We start from the raw sequence: 15517 nt of genomic DNA, 5'->3' as shown, positions 1-15517 counted from the left end.
TGCCCATCTGGGGTGGGGGGGCATGGGACTCACGGAAGCAGGATCCCGCCACTATACATCACTGGTCCAGAAGTTCCTCTTCCAGTGGCTCCTCTGGTGGTTCTCACCACTGGTCTGGGAGGGCATAGGACCGGGCTTGTGCCCCCAGATCTATGTGAGGCTGGGCTGGGCTGGGCTGGGCTGGGCTGTGCTCCAGATAGGCAGTAGCAGGCACTGGGAGTGGGGTCTATATGCCCTCCCACCACTCACCCAGCGAGGACAGGGAGGTGCAAGACAGTACCACTGCGCTACCTTGGACAAGCGGTGCACAGCGACGGAAGCCAGTCCAAACTCCCTGCGCCTCCCGGATAAGCTGTGACTTCAACCTGCCCTGCCTCAGCTAAGCAAGCAGCTGCAGGGCATGGGATGGGTGTATGCACCTGGATATGGGAGGGGCTGGCAGCAGGGGCTATTGGGAGTTTTAGGGTGGCTGCAGCCCTACCATAGCCCCTACTCCACTGCACTGTGTGGGGCAGGTAGAGCCAGGCCTGCGCTCCAGGCAGCAAGTCTCCACTGCTGGACTGCGCCAGCCGCAGCCCAGAGCACAGCCCTGGCTCCACCCATCCCTCAAAGTGCAGCATGGCAGCAGGTGGCTGGGGCTAGCCTCCAAAAATGAAGTGTGGCCTAGCCCACCCTGCCCCAATCCAGGTGCACACACCACCCCCATGCTCTGCCACTGCTTGCCCAGCCAGGGCAGAGCAGGGTGAACCTGCATCTTGTCCAGGAGGCGGGGAGGCTTAAGTGGCTTCCAGCACTGAGCGCTGCCTGTCTGAGGCAGTGCAGTGGCACCATCCCATGCCTCCCCGCCCCAGCTGGGTGAGCGGTGGGGAGGCATAGCCCCCGCTCCCAACACCTCCCTCTGCTCGTCCGGAGCACACCCTGGCCCAGTCCACCCTGTGCAGATCCTTGGGCACACCTCCGCTCCCATGCCCTCCCAGACCAGCAGTGACAGCTGCCAGAGAAACCACCAGAAGAGCAGCTCCCAGACCAGTGGTACACAGAGGGAAGCCCCCCTCTCCATGTCCCATGCCCCACCACTCCAGCTGGGCAGCTTGTCCCAGCCCCAGCCCAAATCCCTCCCTAGCTGTGGCGGTATTGATCTACCCCCCTCACCATGCCCCTTCCTTCCCCCTCCACCCACCACAACAGACTTACCAACTGAAGGCAGCTGGGTCCAGAGTCACTAAGGACTGCTGCCTATAGTCTATGGCTGAATCTCCAAATCAGCACCAAGTGTCCGGATCCAAATTGGCCAAATCAAATCACCGGTGATTTGAACCACTGTCCTTCCAAATCGGCCGAATCTGAATCTGAAATGAATAATTGCTCCTTCGCAGAGGCCTACTGGAGAACCTATATGCAGTGTAGATTCAGTATTATGAAAAAATGGGCACAGGAGAAGTGGTGCACCACTGTATAACAAGTACACATTTTTTCTCCAGTTAAAAAGAAATTAGAAGCTTTACTAATATTCCATAGTCATAAGGACCCAAGCAAAAACAAAGACAAACGTAACTGGATTTTGCGGGAAGGGGACTACCAGCTCCAGGACAAAGCATCTCAAGGGAGTGCAGCTGTTACTCCCCAAGCCTGCCCATGGACAGAACTGCTGCCTCCACACTTGGGTCCCCCAGACATTCCACCATGGCCACAAAGTGCTCCCCATTGCCTTTCACGTATTACCCTTGCCTCCTCCAATATCCCTTGGCTGCACTCTGTTTCATCCCCATGATCAGCCCCATTCCACTGAGCTCCAACCTCCATCAGACCCTATCATCCCCCTCACATCCCACTGAGTCTTAGCCTGCCCCCCACACTGCACAGATCCACCCCCATCTCACCCCAGTACCCTAGCCCCTCACGATCCTCCTCACACTGTGCCACCACACAGCTCAGCCTGCTTTCAATATTACCCCTCACCATCTCTGATGTCTCTGATTTGTTGTGAATTTGCATCCATTAAGAACAAAGCTACCCAAGTACAGGTTCTTAGGTAGCACACCTTTACTGGATACGTTGGGAAGTGAGCAAAGAAACATTATCAAAAGTAGATAACAGATAGGATAAACCGCTGAAGTCACAGTTCCTTCAATACTTAGAGATCCAAGGACAAATGTGGTTAATTCATGCTCACAAACACTTTCACTGCTTTGCTACTATACCCTATCAAAATGAGGGTATGCGTGTATTAGTATACCTTCTTAAATCCTATGGGGTGCAAATATAAGAACAATAGATATGTTGGTGACAGTGTCTTGTCTTAAAAAAGAAATTCTTAAGAATTTAATAGTTTTGCAAAGGTTCAGTCATTACTAAGCTAGAAAAGGCCCATCATGGATTTGAAAAGGCATCTTGTTCTGTTCAGGACTGACAAGCCTCAACATCACAAATACCTGCAACCTTTTTTCTTTTTTTTTCTGTTTTGTTTTGTTTTGTTTTTTGTAAAGACCTTTATGACTTTTCAAATTGTGTTGAAATTATATCCCATTGTGACAAGAGTGATAAATATTTCTTCTGGCTTTAAAAAAAACTCCAGACACAGGTCTTTTAATACCTTTAAAAATCTTCAGTTTAAGCTATTTCTATTATTCTGTATGTGCTCTTTGAAAGCAAGAGCAAATAGAATACAAATTTTCACGCAGGATTAAAATCCTATATGCAAAACACAGCCAATGTTTTTTATTAAGAAGACAAGTTAGCTGATTGCTTTGTGGTACAGAATTCTATCAGATAAATAAACATAGATGTTCTTTGTTTCCTAGAGGAATCCGAATATTTCTTCACCTCACATGGTGAAGTTTGGGGTTTTCTTATCTGCCAACTTAGACCATTACCGATTCTCTACACCTTAGGACAGAGATTAGTTTAACCAAGCCACTTCTGACATGGCCATCTGTTTTCCTCCTATGATGCTAAAGCCATCGTGATCACTTTGGGCAGACAGCCAGCATTTGGGGTCTGTTCATAAGTCCTGGGAAATCAACAGTGCTTCTCCTTTCTTCAGAGGTCTTTGCATCCACTCCTTGGACCCTCAGTATTAACAAGTAAAGGATAAGGACTGCTGCTGTTAAACACACTAAGGTTATTAATAACGTCAAGAAGGAGAGACACTAAACTGGAACTAAAGAAAAGATATGACACTAAAAAAATTGCTTTGGTAGTGCAAAACGCTGCTGATTTCCCTTTGAAAACAAAAAACCTGCATGAAGAGAACAGGCAGGATACTTTTTAAAATGTAATTAATAAATTACCTACAAGACACTAAATATCTTGGTAGCACTTTTCAAGTAATGCTGTAATAAATTGTATCTGACACTCAAACGCTTGGAATGTGACTCCACAGAACCTGATAGAGATAAATTGCAAACAATTGAATCTGATGCTCTCTTTTAAACCTTTCCCTAGAGCAATAAACATAGTAATTGTAGAAAGCAGGATGTTTCTTCTTTTTTTTCTGTGTTCTACATGCTGGCGCACAGAGATGTGATGAGAGCTGATCTGAACATCTTCACTAAATGAAATTTCATGGACCTGAAATGTTGCATGGGACTTACGGGTTTTGACAAAACTGTCATCAGGAAGGTTTGTGGACTGAAACTCATTTATATTCTTTAACCTGGTGATAGGGCAGCCAAGATGTGAGCGATATAGGTTCAAGTCCCTACTCTGTCTCATTCAAAGTGATTTCAGATGAAAATCTGCAGTGAATCAGGGAGAACAGGGACATAGGATCATAGAAAAGTAAGGCTAGAAGGGACCTTATGAGGTTATCTAGTCCAGTCCCCTGGACAAGGAGGGATCATCCCTGACTAAACAATCCTAGCCAAATATCTATCTAACCTGCTCTTATTTCTAGGTTAGACAGACCTTTGGCTGGAATGGTTTAGCTAGGGTTGATCCTGCCTTGAGCAACGGGCTGGACTAGATGACCTCATAAGATCTCTTCCAGCCATATTTTCTTATGTCTCTGTTCTGTCTGATTCATAGCAGATTTTCATCTGAAATCACTCTGAATGAGGCAGAGTAGGGACTTGAATCTGGATATTTCACATCCTGGTGATTTCACATCAAATCACCAACCAAGTCTCTCCTACACCTTTACCCCAAACACAAGATGAGAAAGTGAGAAGGACCTTTTCAAATCAAAAACTAAAGTGTTGCTCCAAAAACCAGACATTTCAACACAATTCCATTTTTGTGAAAACATTGCAATAGAATCAAAATCTTTAAATGTGGGACAAAGCCAAATTTAATTATCTTGGGAGTTGCCATGGAGCAGAACTGGTATCCTCCAGCAAGCTTCAACTGTGATATAGCATATCTGGAAAATTATCCCTCCACTGAACCAGAAAGTAAGGTGCATGTAGTATACAGTGAATTTAATATCTATTCTATGCACACCACACACACAGTTATTTTCAAATGTAAATAGTGGTGCACCACTTTTACTGATAAAAGGGCTTGTACTATATGTTTCAGGAGTATCACTAATTGCAGGAACCAAATATTCCTGGTACAGAATATCTTAGAGAAGGAAACTGAAAAACTTGGTGAAATTCTTTCTGGGGAGTTTTGTTTGTTTGTTGTTTTGTTTTTGTTTTTTAAACATCCATTCAGGTGGAAAGCGTTTTCAAAACATTAATTTGGCAAAGAGGTGAAATCTTCCTACAAATCTATAGAAGGAAACATCTCTCCTGTTTTATTCAATAAAATACTGCAATGATTCCACACCCTAGAATTTTGCTGTTGACTGTTGTCAGTATGCTGGACTGCATGGCCACTAAAACCTTGCAACAGGAGTAGGGAATAGAAATGTGATCCTTTTGCATCATATAAAAGGAAACTATGACTTGAAATAAAGGAGAAACAGCTCTCTCAGTAGTAAATAATAAGGGACATGCAACATTCAAACAAGAAACATTTATTCACTGAGTAGAAACCCAGGCTAGTTCACACCCCTGTAGCAACTTTCATCTGATGATTTCCAAATGATCTGCATACTATAAACAATTAACTCCCCCAGTGATCCAGTGATGCAGGTAAGTATTGCTCCTATTATAAAAATGGGTAAGTCAAAGCACAGAGTAGGAAAATGCTTTTTTTCCAGGGTCATGCAACAAATCAAAGGAGGAGCTGAAAAAAGAAAGCACGTAATGAATATTCTTTTAATAAGCCTGAAGACATATATACTCTGCTCCTTCAAGAAAACTACCAAAGCCTTTATAATAAAAATGACTTAATAAAGGCTAATATTGCCATAATACTATACAGCTTCTTTCATTACACAACCTATTTTACAGGTTACATTCATATATGTGTGGCTTCTGGATTAAATACCCATTGTGGATTACAGATAGTGGATGATGTTCCATCTATACTACAATCATCTTCCCATGGACTTCCTCCAGCATCATATGGCTGGAACCATAGGAATCATTCTGACTCGAAATAATTTTATATCTAGTTCCATTACCAGGGCAAGGGCAGATCCAGAGGGTACATGATGGCACCCCCCATTCTGGACCCACACTGCCAGAACAGCACCTGGGAACTTTTTTTAAGACACTTTCCCCAAATAAGCCTGTCTCCCCTTCAGTCCAGCTGGGGTGAGACAGGCATGGCTCTGGAGTTTCTTGCACCCTTCGTCATAAAGAATAGAGGTAGTGGCAGTGGCAGTGGCAGTGGCAGGTGCAGTGGCAGGTGAGGGAAGGCACATGACACTAAGCACAGAAGAAAGGATTTTACCTGATTTTGGGCCTTAAGAAAAGTTTCCAGCTTCTGCTTCTGGATGGGTGGTCTGCCCATCCCGGGTTGCTTGCGGGGGAGACAGATGGGAGAGGCTGGAGGGAAGGTATAGCCCATACATGCAGCCCTGGGCACTGCTCCTGCACCTCCCTTTACAAAAGTCTGGATCTGCCTATGTATCGGGGCAACATAGTCTACTGTCAGAGGAATTTGGTCAGCATGCTGAGACTAATGATGCTTATGGCTTCACCACAGCTGCTTTGAGCTCTTTTGCTGACATTGCTGGAGTACTATCCGATGCGCCTGGGAATAATGTTATGACAACTATGAGAAATGTTAGCATGTGAGCCTTGTAAAAATGATTCATGCAGGATAGGAGAATGGCACAGCTACCTCCAGCTTGGATATTCACGTAGAAGCTTCCTAATGAGAGCTAAAACCAAAATATTACACATTCCTATTAGTCAGTTATTTGCCTTCCAAGCTCTTTTTTTAGTGGTATGATGACGATTCTTCTTCTGCATCTTTTTTAAAAAAAGAACTTTCTTATTGGTCTAAAATATCATAGTTTTCAACTCCTCCAGACCTCTGCCTTTTGCCTTAAAATTCCAGGTAAGCTTCTTATGAATTTCTCTAACAGCTTATAAAAAGGGTGAGTCAAGGAATAGGGAGGATTGTTTCTGATGTTGAGGAAGCTAGACAGCAAACACTTTATTTTTCTTTTTTTTAAATACACTCACCCATTTTTCTTGGCATTTTTATTGTATGATAACAGTATCAAAATCAGTTTATGTACATTTTTATCAGAGTAGAAGTGCACTAAATTCATATGACAACTAAATAGGGAGGAAAATGTATTGTTTTAATGGCTGCAGTAAAGGAGATTGAAACACACAAACAGTTGGGGGGGAAAAGGCAGGGAAGTACATATTTTCAAGTGTTTTTCAAAGCTTACATGCAACCTCAATAGAGAAAAGATGGAACAGGAAACAAGGTACAGAGAAGTTAGGTACAGAGAGATGCCTTCGTTAACATCATATAATAAGTAAGTGACAAAGTCTAGAGAAGGAATTAGGTTTTTTGACTCCCAGTCGAATCCTATTGTCAATATACTCCAATGCCTTTTGTTGCTCTAGTCGACAGTTTCATTTGTGGCACATTCTCAAGATGTGCTTGATAATCCAGTCTCCTCTCTTTAAAAAGGCAGCTGGACTGGTTTATCATTCACCAACTGCTGATAAGGAGTTTTTCTTATGTAGCATCCTCCACTGTTTAATTTAATATAATTTGCTTGACCGTCTGTAGACATTATTCCATAGATGATGCATAAGGGGTGGGGGGCACTTCTCCGCACTCCCACTGCCACCCGCACTACTGCCAGGTGCTGGCCCTGTGCCCCGCCACTAGGACAGACAACTATGGAGGCACATGCCCCCATCCCCGATCCCTTCCCTTCACCCCCACATGTTGCCTATGCACTGTTCTAAACTGACTGCATTTGAACTGATTCAAAAGGGTACATGAATGCTCTTATTTCAGGGTAATACTGGTTTGTTTTTGCTTTAGTTTAAGTTAATTAACCATATAAGCGAAACGAAAATGATCCAATCTAACCAAAATAAGCGTTTACATAGGAGTTCAAATACCTTAATATCTAATTTTCATTAAACAGAACAATTTCATAATGTAAACAAACCAAGCTGTCCAAGATACCTTTTAGACCTGTGTTTTCTTCTCATCCTTTGTCTTGTGTGTGGAGTACTTCAGGATAGGACTAGAACAGTTCCTATGGAACAGCATGCAACAAGCCCTCTTTTAATTTTACATGATTCGTATGTCTATATCCTTAAATAATAACCGGAACATTAGATCTGTAAGCACACAATTATGCTAATGTAGACTCTCAAGACATGTCTACACTTCCACTGGAGCATGCTAGGAAGTGGTTGCTACTTGCAAGCTAAACAGAGACCTTACTGCATCTCTGGGCACAGGCCAATAAGCTTTGTCCTACACAGCCTCATTGGTGCACACGCAAAACTGCTGGGAGGCAGCTGCACTGCATTGGTTCCCAGGCTCAACACACCTGTACCATGCCTCACCGCAGCACTACCCACTGTGAGCCAGAGGTATCCCTAATCTAAATCAATGGAAATTCTACCACTGATTTCAGCAGAACCGAAAGTTCACTTCTAGTGTATCACCTTTTAATTCAATTTCCCTTTTAACTGAATCTATTTAAGCATTATCATGAGTCCTAGTTCTAGCCTCCATATTCTTACCTTCTGATCTAATTCCTCCACCTTCCCTTTGTTTTGATTTATTTTAAAACTCAAGGTACAGAGCAAGCTGACAATGGTTTCCTTTCATTTTCCCAAAAAACCCCTTTCATTTAAGTACTTCCATCTACTAGAGCCACAAACAAGATTTAAATACATTTTCATCCATATTCTAAGGAGAAAAATACATCATTTGAGGAGCTATTGTACCCTTCACAGTAGAAGAGACCTTATGTAACTTTCTTTCTTTCCTAGTTTTTACTTTTCATATTTAGACAGGTTCAAAGTTGATGTGAAATGGAGCCATTTTATTTATAATCATAAAATTGAAAATTTACCCTTTCCCTTTAAAAAAAAATCCTGAGGAGTAAACTAAACTGTAGGCGCTATTCCCAAAGCAAAATATTAGACTAATTTAAACATAACTAATCAAATTATTCTTCCAACTGGAAAAGAAAAACTGTTTTGCTGTGTACATCAAACAGTCCTTTATCTTCCTTTAATGGGAACACAGTCTCTATCTTGTTTGCTACTAGTAGTTTTAGATAATGGGCCAGATTAGTGGACAATGTGGCCTAGTCAAAATGGTACTGAAGAGGAAGTCAGCATATTGAGTTTCATTCCTGATTCTTTGTGACAAGTCATTTCTGTTTATGCCTCTGTTTCACTTTGCACCCTTTGCCTCTAACTTAGCAGAGACGGTCTCTCACTTTGTTTATAGTGCCTCAGAAAATGGGGCTCTGATATCAGAGCCTTAAAGTTCTACTGGTATATGACATCTCCATGATGAAAAGCTTAGAAAAACTTGACAAATGGGTAATTCTGGATTCCCATCCTCTCTTATTTTTCAGCAATCTTTATAGCTGGTTAGCTTACATATAAAACGATCGTTCATCTGGCACAGGATTTCCATACCTGGCTGCTTTTCAGTGCTTAGCACAATATTATGAGCTGCCTGTTTTCCCATTGGTATTCACTGCACCTACATGATGTATGATACTGAAGATGAGTTCATTAGATGAGCTTTCCTCTTTGATTGCAGCTATGTTCCACATATCTTTCTTTGCTGCCTACATTCTTTTGCAAAAGTAATTCCTGTATTTTTGCACATATCCCTGGACCTGATACAATGCTCTTTGAAGCCCATGAAAAGATGCCCACAGATTTCAGTGGACATTGGATCATGTCCCTTCCCCTTCTCCCCCAATATAGGCTGGATGTTTCTGGCTGCTTAGTGTCACAATAACACCACCTGCTCCTCTGTCTCTAAGCTCATTTGGTACATTGTATTTTGCCGGTCTTTGGACCATATCATTTATTAAGTCTGCCTGCAAAATGCCAACATTTATCCCCTCCTGGATTTCTCCACACATGTTTACAGCATGTGTCAATTCTAGTTTGGACTCTCTTGGCATCCAAAATAGAATGACTGTGCCTTTGATGCCCAGTACTAACCAGTAGAAGTTCACATTTTAAGGTCATTGTGCAAACTGTTGAATTTGTGCATAGAAGTAGGCACTCTGCATTTTGTAAATACTTGTCTTTATACCTAATTTTCCCTAGTCTCTTTTAAAACACATGCCCTTTTTAAGTATATTCTTCCTGAAAACTTTTCTGCAGTGTTTTGATGTCTGTGAAACACACTGTTTTTTTCTATTCAGTGGTGCAGGCTGCTGATAACTATGTAAGAATCTTTCCATATTCTTGAATGTAATGAGGCAATCCTTACCTAAGGACTTTTATTTTCCAGTACATTTGCAGCTTCCCATGACTTAAACATAATATCCAGTTTAGAAGTTGACATGCTCTCACAAACCACAGGGAATGGAACAGAGGAGTTGACATTATAACCTTTTTTATTTATCGATTAAGCTGTCTTGCCTGCTGCTTGGGGGATAAAATATGTATTCTCAGTAGAAGCTAGGGATATATAAATAATGTAAACTTCACTCAGTGCACCTGATACCATGATTCAGTAAAACTTTTAGAATATCAGCAAACAGCACAGTGCTAACTGCTTGTGCAATGGTGAACAAGAGCTTCTAAGCAACCCGTCATGAGCATTGATGTGAAGAAGATTAGGTAAATCATAAAGAATGAAATTGGGTGAGATATTGCAGCTCTGTTTGCCTAGACATTTGTATCACAGTGCTTTCCAAGAGCTTATCTAATATATCACAGGTTCTACACAGGACCTATTCTAGCAACAACAGGTATAGCACTGAATCACAGAAAAGTGGGTTAGTCTAACCTGTTCTTAAAAACTTCCAATAACCACTACCGCTCTAGGCAATCTGCTCCAGGGTTTAACCACCCCCATTGTTAGTAAGTTCTTCCTAGTATCCAACCTAAATTTTCCTTGTTACAATTTAAGATCATTACTTCTTGTCCTGACCCCCAATTTGCTCTTCTGCAGAATAAATAATTCAGTAGCGATGAGTTCATACCTGCTACATTGCCATAGCAGTGAGCTACGCTGCTATAGTGATGAGCTATGGTGAGGTAATGTCTTGTATAGACGCATCCAGTGCTCTGTAGGAATACTCAACACTGAAAATACTGCAGTTATGTTAGTACGATACTACCTCAGCTCTCTCTCCCAGGACTACATTTTGTCATGTAATGTCTGCTCCTGGGTGGATCCAGGACTGCAGCAACTAGGGTGTGGTGCATGTCCAGTGAAGAAAAGAAAAGTGCAGGGAAAAAAGGAGATGGAACAAGCAGAGCAGAGACGGGGAAATCTCTGGAGTTGCTCTTTCCCTCCTTTCCCTGCTGCTGGGAGGAAAGGGAAGAGCAAAGACCATCAGACTCCAGCCAGAGCCTGCGCCAACCAAAAGTGCTCTCTGCCTGAGCTGTGTTGAAGTACCAGTGAGCTTACTGTGCATGTGGCAGCACAACCAAAAGGGATCCACACAGCCCCTGGATCCACCCCTATATCTGTTAAGTAGCATCACACAGTGGAACCCAATCTACCATCTCCTGGAATTTTTTAAGAGCATCAACTGTCATACAATTATTCCTTATGGTTTTGTAGTTGATCACACCAGTCTAGTGACACAAATTAACAGTTAGATACTTGACCCTTGAAATAAAGGCAAGCCATTGAAAAAATGCAGTCCATGTGAAAGTGTATTTTTCAAAGACAGTTTAGAAGAAAAAATACATATTTTAAAGCATTTTTACAAATAAGAGAATAAAGGGAGTTTGTACCTAGCTTCAAGTTTTAAAACATTCTTTATGAAAGAAAATCCTGTATTTTGTAGAGTGAATATGCAGGGGAAACTGAATAGAAGTCCCAGGCTTTCTAAAGAACTTAGTAGCCAACCATGCTTTCTCATTTGGCCACAAAGTACACTGGTCAGATTTTTTAAAGTTGCCCTTGGGGACTAATTATTATTTGAAACTGGCCCAAACATATAAGACCTATATAAGATCTGGACTCTTTTGAAAACTAGGCCCTTGTTTAGCTCAATAGCTACTAATCTAAGGACAGCAGAGGCAAATTCAATCGAAATTATTTTGAAGTTCGTAAAGGTGCTTCCTGGCATGATAATTACTGTGTTCCCATTTCTGTTAATGACATCTAAGAACTAGAAACACAAGCAGTGGTAGGAGATTAAGTAATTATGGAGTATTAGATACCTTTAAAGACCAGGGTCACAGAGAGAGAGGGAGCTGCCAGTTTGCCTATAAGCTAGAAAATATTCTCTTTATTCACAGCTTGGTAGCTGCAAAGGACAGAGCTTCACATTACGGATTGCCTATTCTTTCCTTTGTTTGTGGATCTGCAGCCTCATGGGTGAGTAATGCTAATGTTAAATATAAAGAGGAAGATATTTAATACATGATTAATTTCTTCTACTAGGAATAACAGAACTATTTGATTTTTTTTACCCACATAAATAATTATGTGAATATTACACACATACACACAAAATATTATTGCTTTAGGATTCTTCAATTATGCATAACTAATTCTCCAGTACACACATTACTATGATGACCTGAAATCTGTGTCTGTTTTCAAACATGCATGGATTAAAGTGTATCCCTAAAACCAAATGTAAATGATAAAATGTGCTTATAAATTTTTTTAAAGGTGTGAGAAGGGCAATATAAAATTCAAACTTTATATACACAAAGTCAACTAATGTGATTTGCAAGAACAAAAAGGAAAATAAAAAGGTGACAACCACAGCACATACATTGAAGGAGATATTAATTGGATCATTGCCTATTGGATGAGGCAAAACATCTTACATACGGCTCTGGGCATTTACTGCACTTTGTCTAGGAAACAGAGTTATGAGAAAAAGCTGGGAGAACTGGGATTTCTTAGTCTAGAGAAGAGAAGACTGAGGGGTATTTGGTAACAGTCTTCAAATACATGAAGGGTGGTTATAGAATGGATGGTAATAAATCATTCTCTACCACTGCATTGAACAGGACAAATAATAACAATCTAAATATGCAATAAAGGAAATACATAGGTTGGATATTAAGAAGAACTTTGTGTGAGGGTGCTTAGGCACAAAAAACACTACCCAATGAAACTGTGAAACCTTAATTTTTGGAAATTTTTAAGAGCAGATCAGACACTTGTTTGTCTGGGATGATTTAGACAGGGATGATACTGCCTCAAGCATTCTAGTATCCTTCTGAGGTTCCTTCCAGCCTTATATTTTTTTAATTTAATTGTCAATAGCCACTAAAAAGAACAAAGCCAAATTTAAATGTTCTGTAGCCTTTGCATTTGATTCATCATGTCTCAAAAATTAAGCTAGGAAAGGATGGAGAGTCAGTTTTAACTGTGAATAGTTTTGTCTTATAAAATGGCTCACATTCATACTAGATCTGAAATACACTTATGAGATTTTAATTCTTAAAGATACCATGAAGGATCAATTATTAAGGGATAAATTCTGCCACCTTCATTTACATTATATCAGCCAATTCAAAAGTTAATTCCAATGACATGAAAAGTGACAGATCTCAGAAATACTCAAAATGCACAAAGGTGAAATAATCTTTCCCTAAATGAGTCTGCCAACTGAGCAGCATTTATAACAATGTATATCATTAGCAAGTAAAAAATTTATATATATGGATATAATATAATTTAAAGCTTTTTTTTTACTAATGATATAATTTTGTGTGTGTGGGCGTGCAGACACACACACACTTATATATGGGACACATTAAAATACAATTAAAAGCATAATGACCAGCATAAGATGCAGAAGCAATAAAATACTACATGCTGGCTAAACTACTGTTGCACAAGCTGTCGGAGGGCGGGGGGTGAACTGGATCTGGCCTAAAGGTAAAATGCCAGAGAAAGATTTTTTTTCTTTTGTTTTATTCATGATTCATGTGAACCAGTCCTGATTTCTGCATTCTGAATTCAGAAAATAGTCCAAAAGAAAAAGCTTTAAAATGATGCGTTGTTTGCAAAATGTTTACTTCCCTTCTTTCATAATTGTTATTCACAACCCACATTTATCCACATGGCATTGTTTCCACTCTCCTATTATGAAACCTTGAACAAGAGAATAACAAATGACAAATGGCAAATAATGCATGTCTAAGATGGATTTGCAAGATTCCTTTTTGAAAGAAACATTTATCCTTGTGAAACAGTTTAATGTTCATATTACACCTCAGCAATATGAAAACTAACCTAAACAATATTGGGAATGCTTTGCATGTATGGTGCTTGTATTCCACAGCTTCTTACAGTACACTGTTTAGTTCTTCAACAACATTACACATCCATACCGGAGGGAAATACAAAGGCTGCTGACTGGTACAAGATTTTTTCATAGATTTGAAAACAGTGTGTCAGTTGTACTTAATAAATTGGAGTCAAAAAAGCTTGTGGCTTGCTAATGTATAAGGGGAATTCATTCGGTCACTCTTGTTTTACAGAATTAGAACCACAGCTTACACACGAGTCAATAAAGCTTTGCTGACTTACACCAGCTAAGAATCTGACAAATAGGCCCGCAACATGTCATGGTTTAGAGGAACCCCTTACTTTTCTGCAAGCAACCTCACTTCCTACTAACCTCAGCAGCACGGTGCAAATGTGCAGCACCTTATAGGATTTGGCTTTTAGACCTGTGTAATTATATTTGTTAAGGATCCAGGCTCTCACTCCCTTGTTCTCATGCAATTTAATTTTTCAGTGGGTTATCTTGTATCACACGTTCACTGATAACAGCGGAAAAACCCTTATCTTTTCTGCTCTGTGCTGATCAAAGTTGTCTTCATCTTCCTTTCACATTAAATACAGTTCTTACACTTTACTCATGAGTGAATGGCAATTGTTTAAAAAAAAGAGAGCGAAACAGCGTGCTTCGTAGATATTCTTTATGGACCATGTTGCCTTAACTCTTTGCTGCTTAGAGAGACCCTAATATCAGGTAATATTTTAGATAGGCCCTTTAATAATGAGCAGCAAATTGCAAACTATATATTCCCATATGAATCACTTTATCCAGGAGCCAGCCAAACAAAACAGGTAAGCATGTGTTTAACTATAGACATGTGAATAGCCCTTTTGGTTTCAAGTAATTTGCTAGACTGCAGCACCACACTCAGTATATTATTTGGATTAAAAACGCAAATTCTGCTCAGCTAGATTGGTGTAAATCTCAAGAAGCTCCATTCACATAACAAAAGACAGCTCATTTGACATAACCAGAAACGCAGCTATTGCAACAAAATAAGCATGTGTCAAAAAGCTTCAAGCATCAAGGACAATAAAAAGTCCTTTTTCAGATATGTGGGGAGCCGGAGGAAAAGCAAAGGCAACATTGGACCCCTGCTGAACCAGATGAGACAGCTGACAACTGATGCCCAGGAAAAAGCCAGCCTATTAAATGGGTACCTTGTGTTGCTTTTCCATCAGTCACATAGGATGCCCATGCCCACCATGGGACATCTGGGTGAGGGAGATCCCCTGCCCTCCATTAATGCTGACCTCGTGAAGGAACACCTTGAGAGGCTGGATATCTTCAAGTCAGCCAGACCTGACAATCTACACCCCAGGGTACTCAAGGAGTTGCCTAGCATTATAGACCACCCTCTGGCACAGTTCTTTGAAAACTCTTGGTGGTCTGGTATAGTGCCCGAAGACTGGAAGAAGGCCAATGTGGTGCCTATTTTCAAGAAAGGGAGAAAAGTGAATCCAGCTAACTATAGGCCCATCAGCCTGACTTCTATCCCAGGGAAGGTCTTTAAAAAGTTTATTAAAGAGGCCATCCTTAATAGACTTGAAGATGTTAACATCCTGAGGGATAGCCAGCATGGGTGTGTTGTGGGTAGGTCTTGCTTGACCAATCCCATTACCCTCTACGACCAGGTGACCTATCACCTGGACAAGGGAGAAGAGATTGATGTCATATATCTTGACTTCAAAAAAGCCTTCAATCTGGTATCCCATGATCACC

At 40.8% G+C, this 15517-nt stretch overlaps 1 protein-coding gene across 1 annotated transcript in view; it reads left to right on the top strand.

Moving 5' to 3' along the window:
* The first annotated feature begins 11743 nt into the window (after positions 1-11743).
* Positions 11744-15517, top strand: part of LOC109324040 (rap1 GTPase-GDP dissociation stimulator 1-like) — a 74154-nt gene continuing 70380 nt past the window's right edge. Inside the window, exon 1 of the mRNA XM_019555815.1 lies at positions 11744-11862. Within this exon, the coding sequence (XP_019411360.1) occupies positions 11859-11862 (4 nt within the window). The 5' untranslated portion in view covers positions 11744-11858. The remainder of the gene's footprint in view (positions 11863-15517) is intronic.

This window comes from Crocodylus porosus, unplaced genomic scaffold, assembly GCF_001723895.1.
Source record: "Crocodylus porosus isolate Cpor-Errol unplaced genomic scaffold, CroPor_comp1, whole genome shotgun sequence".
In the NCBI taxonomy this organism is placed as follows: Eukaryota; Metazoa; Chordata; order Crocodylia; family Crocodylidae; genus Crocodylus; species Crocodylus porosus.
This window is presented reverse-complemented; position numbering and strand designations above follow the sequence as displayed.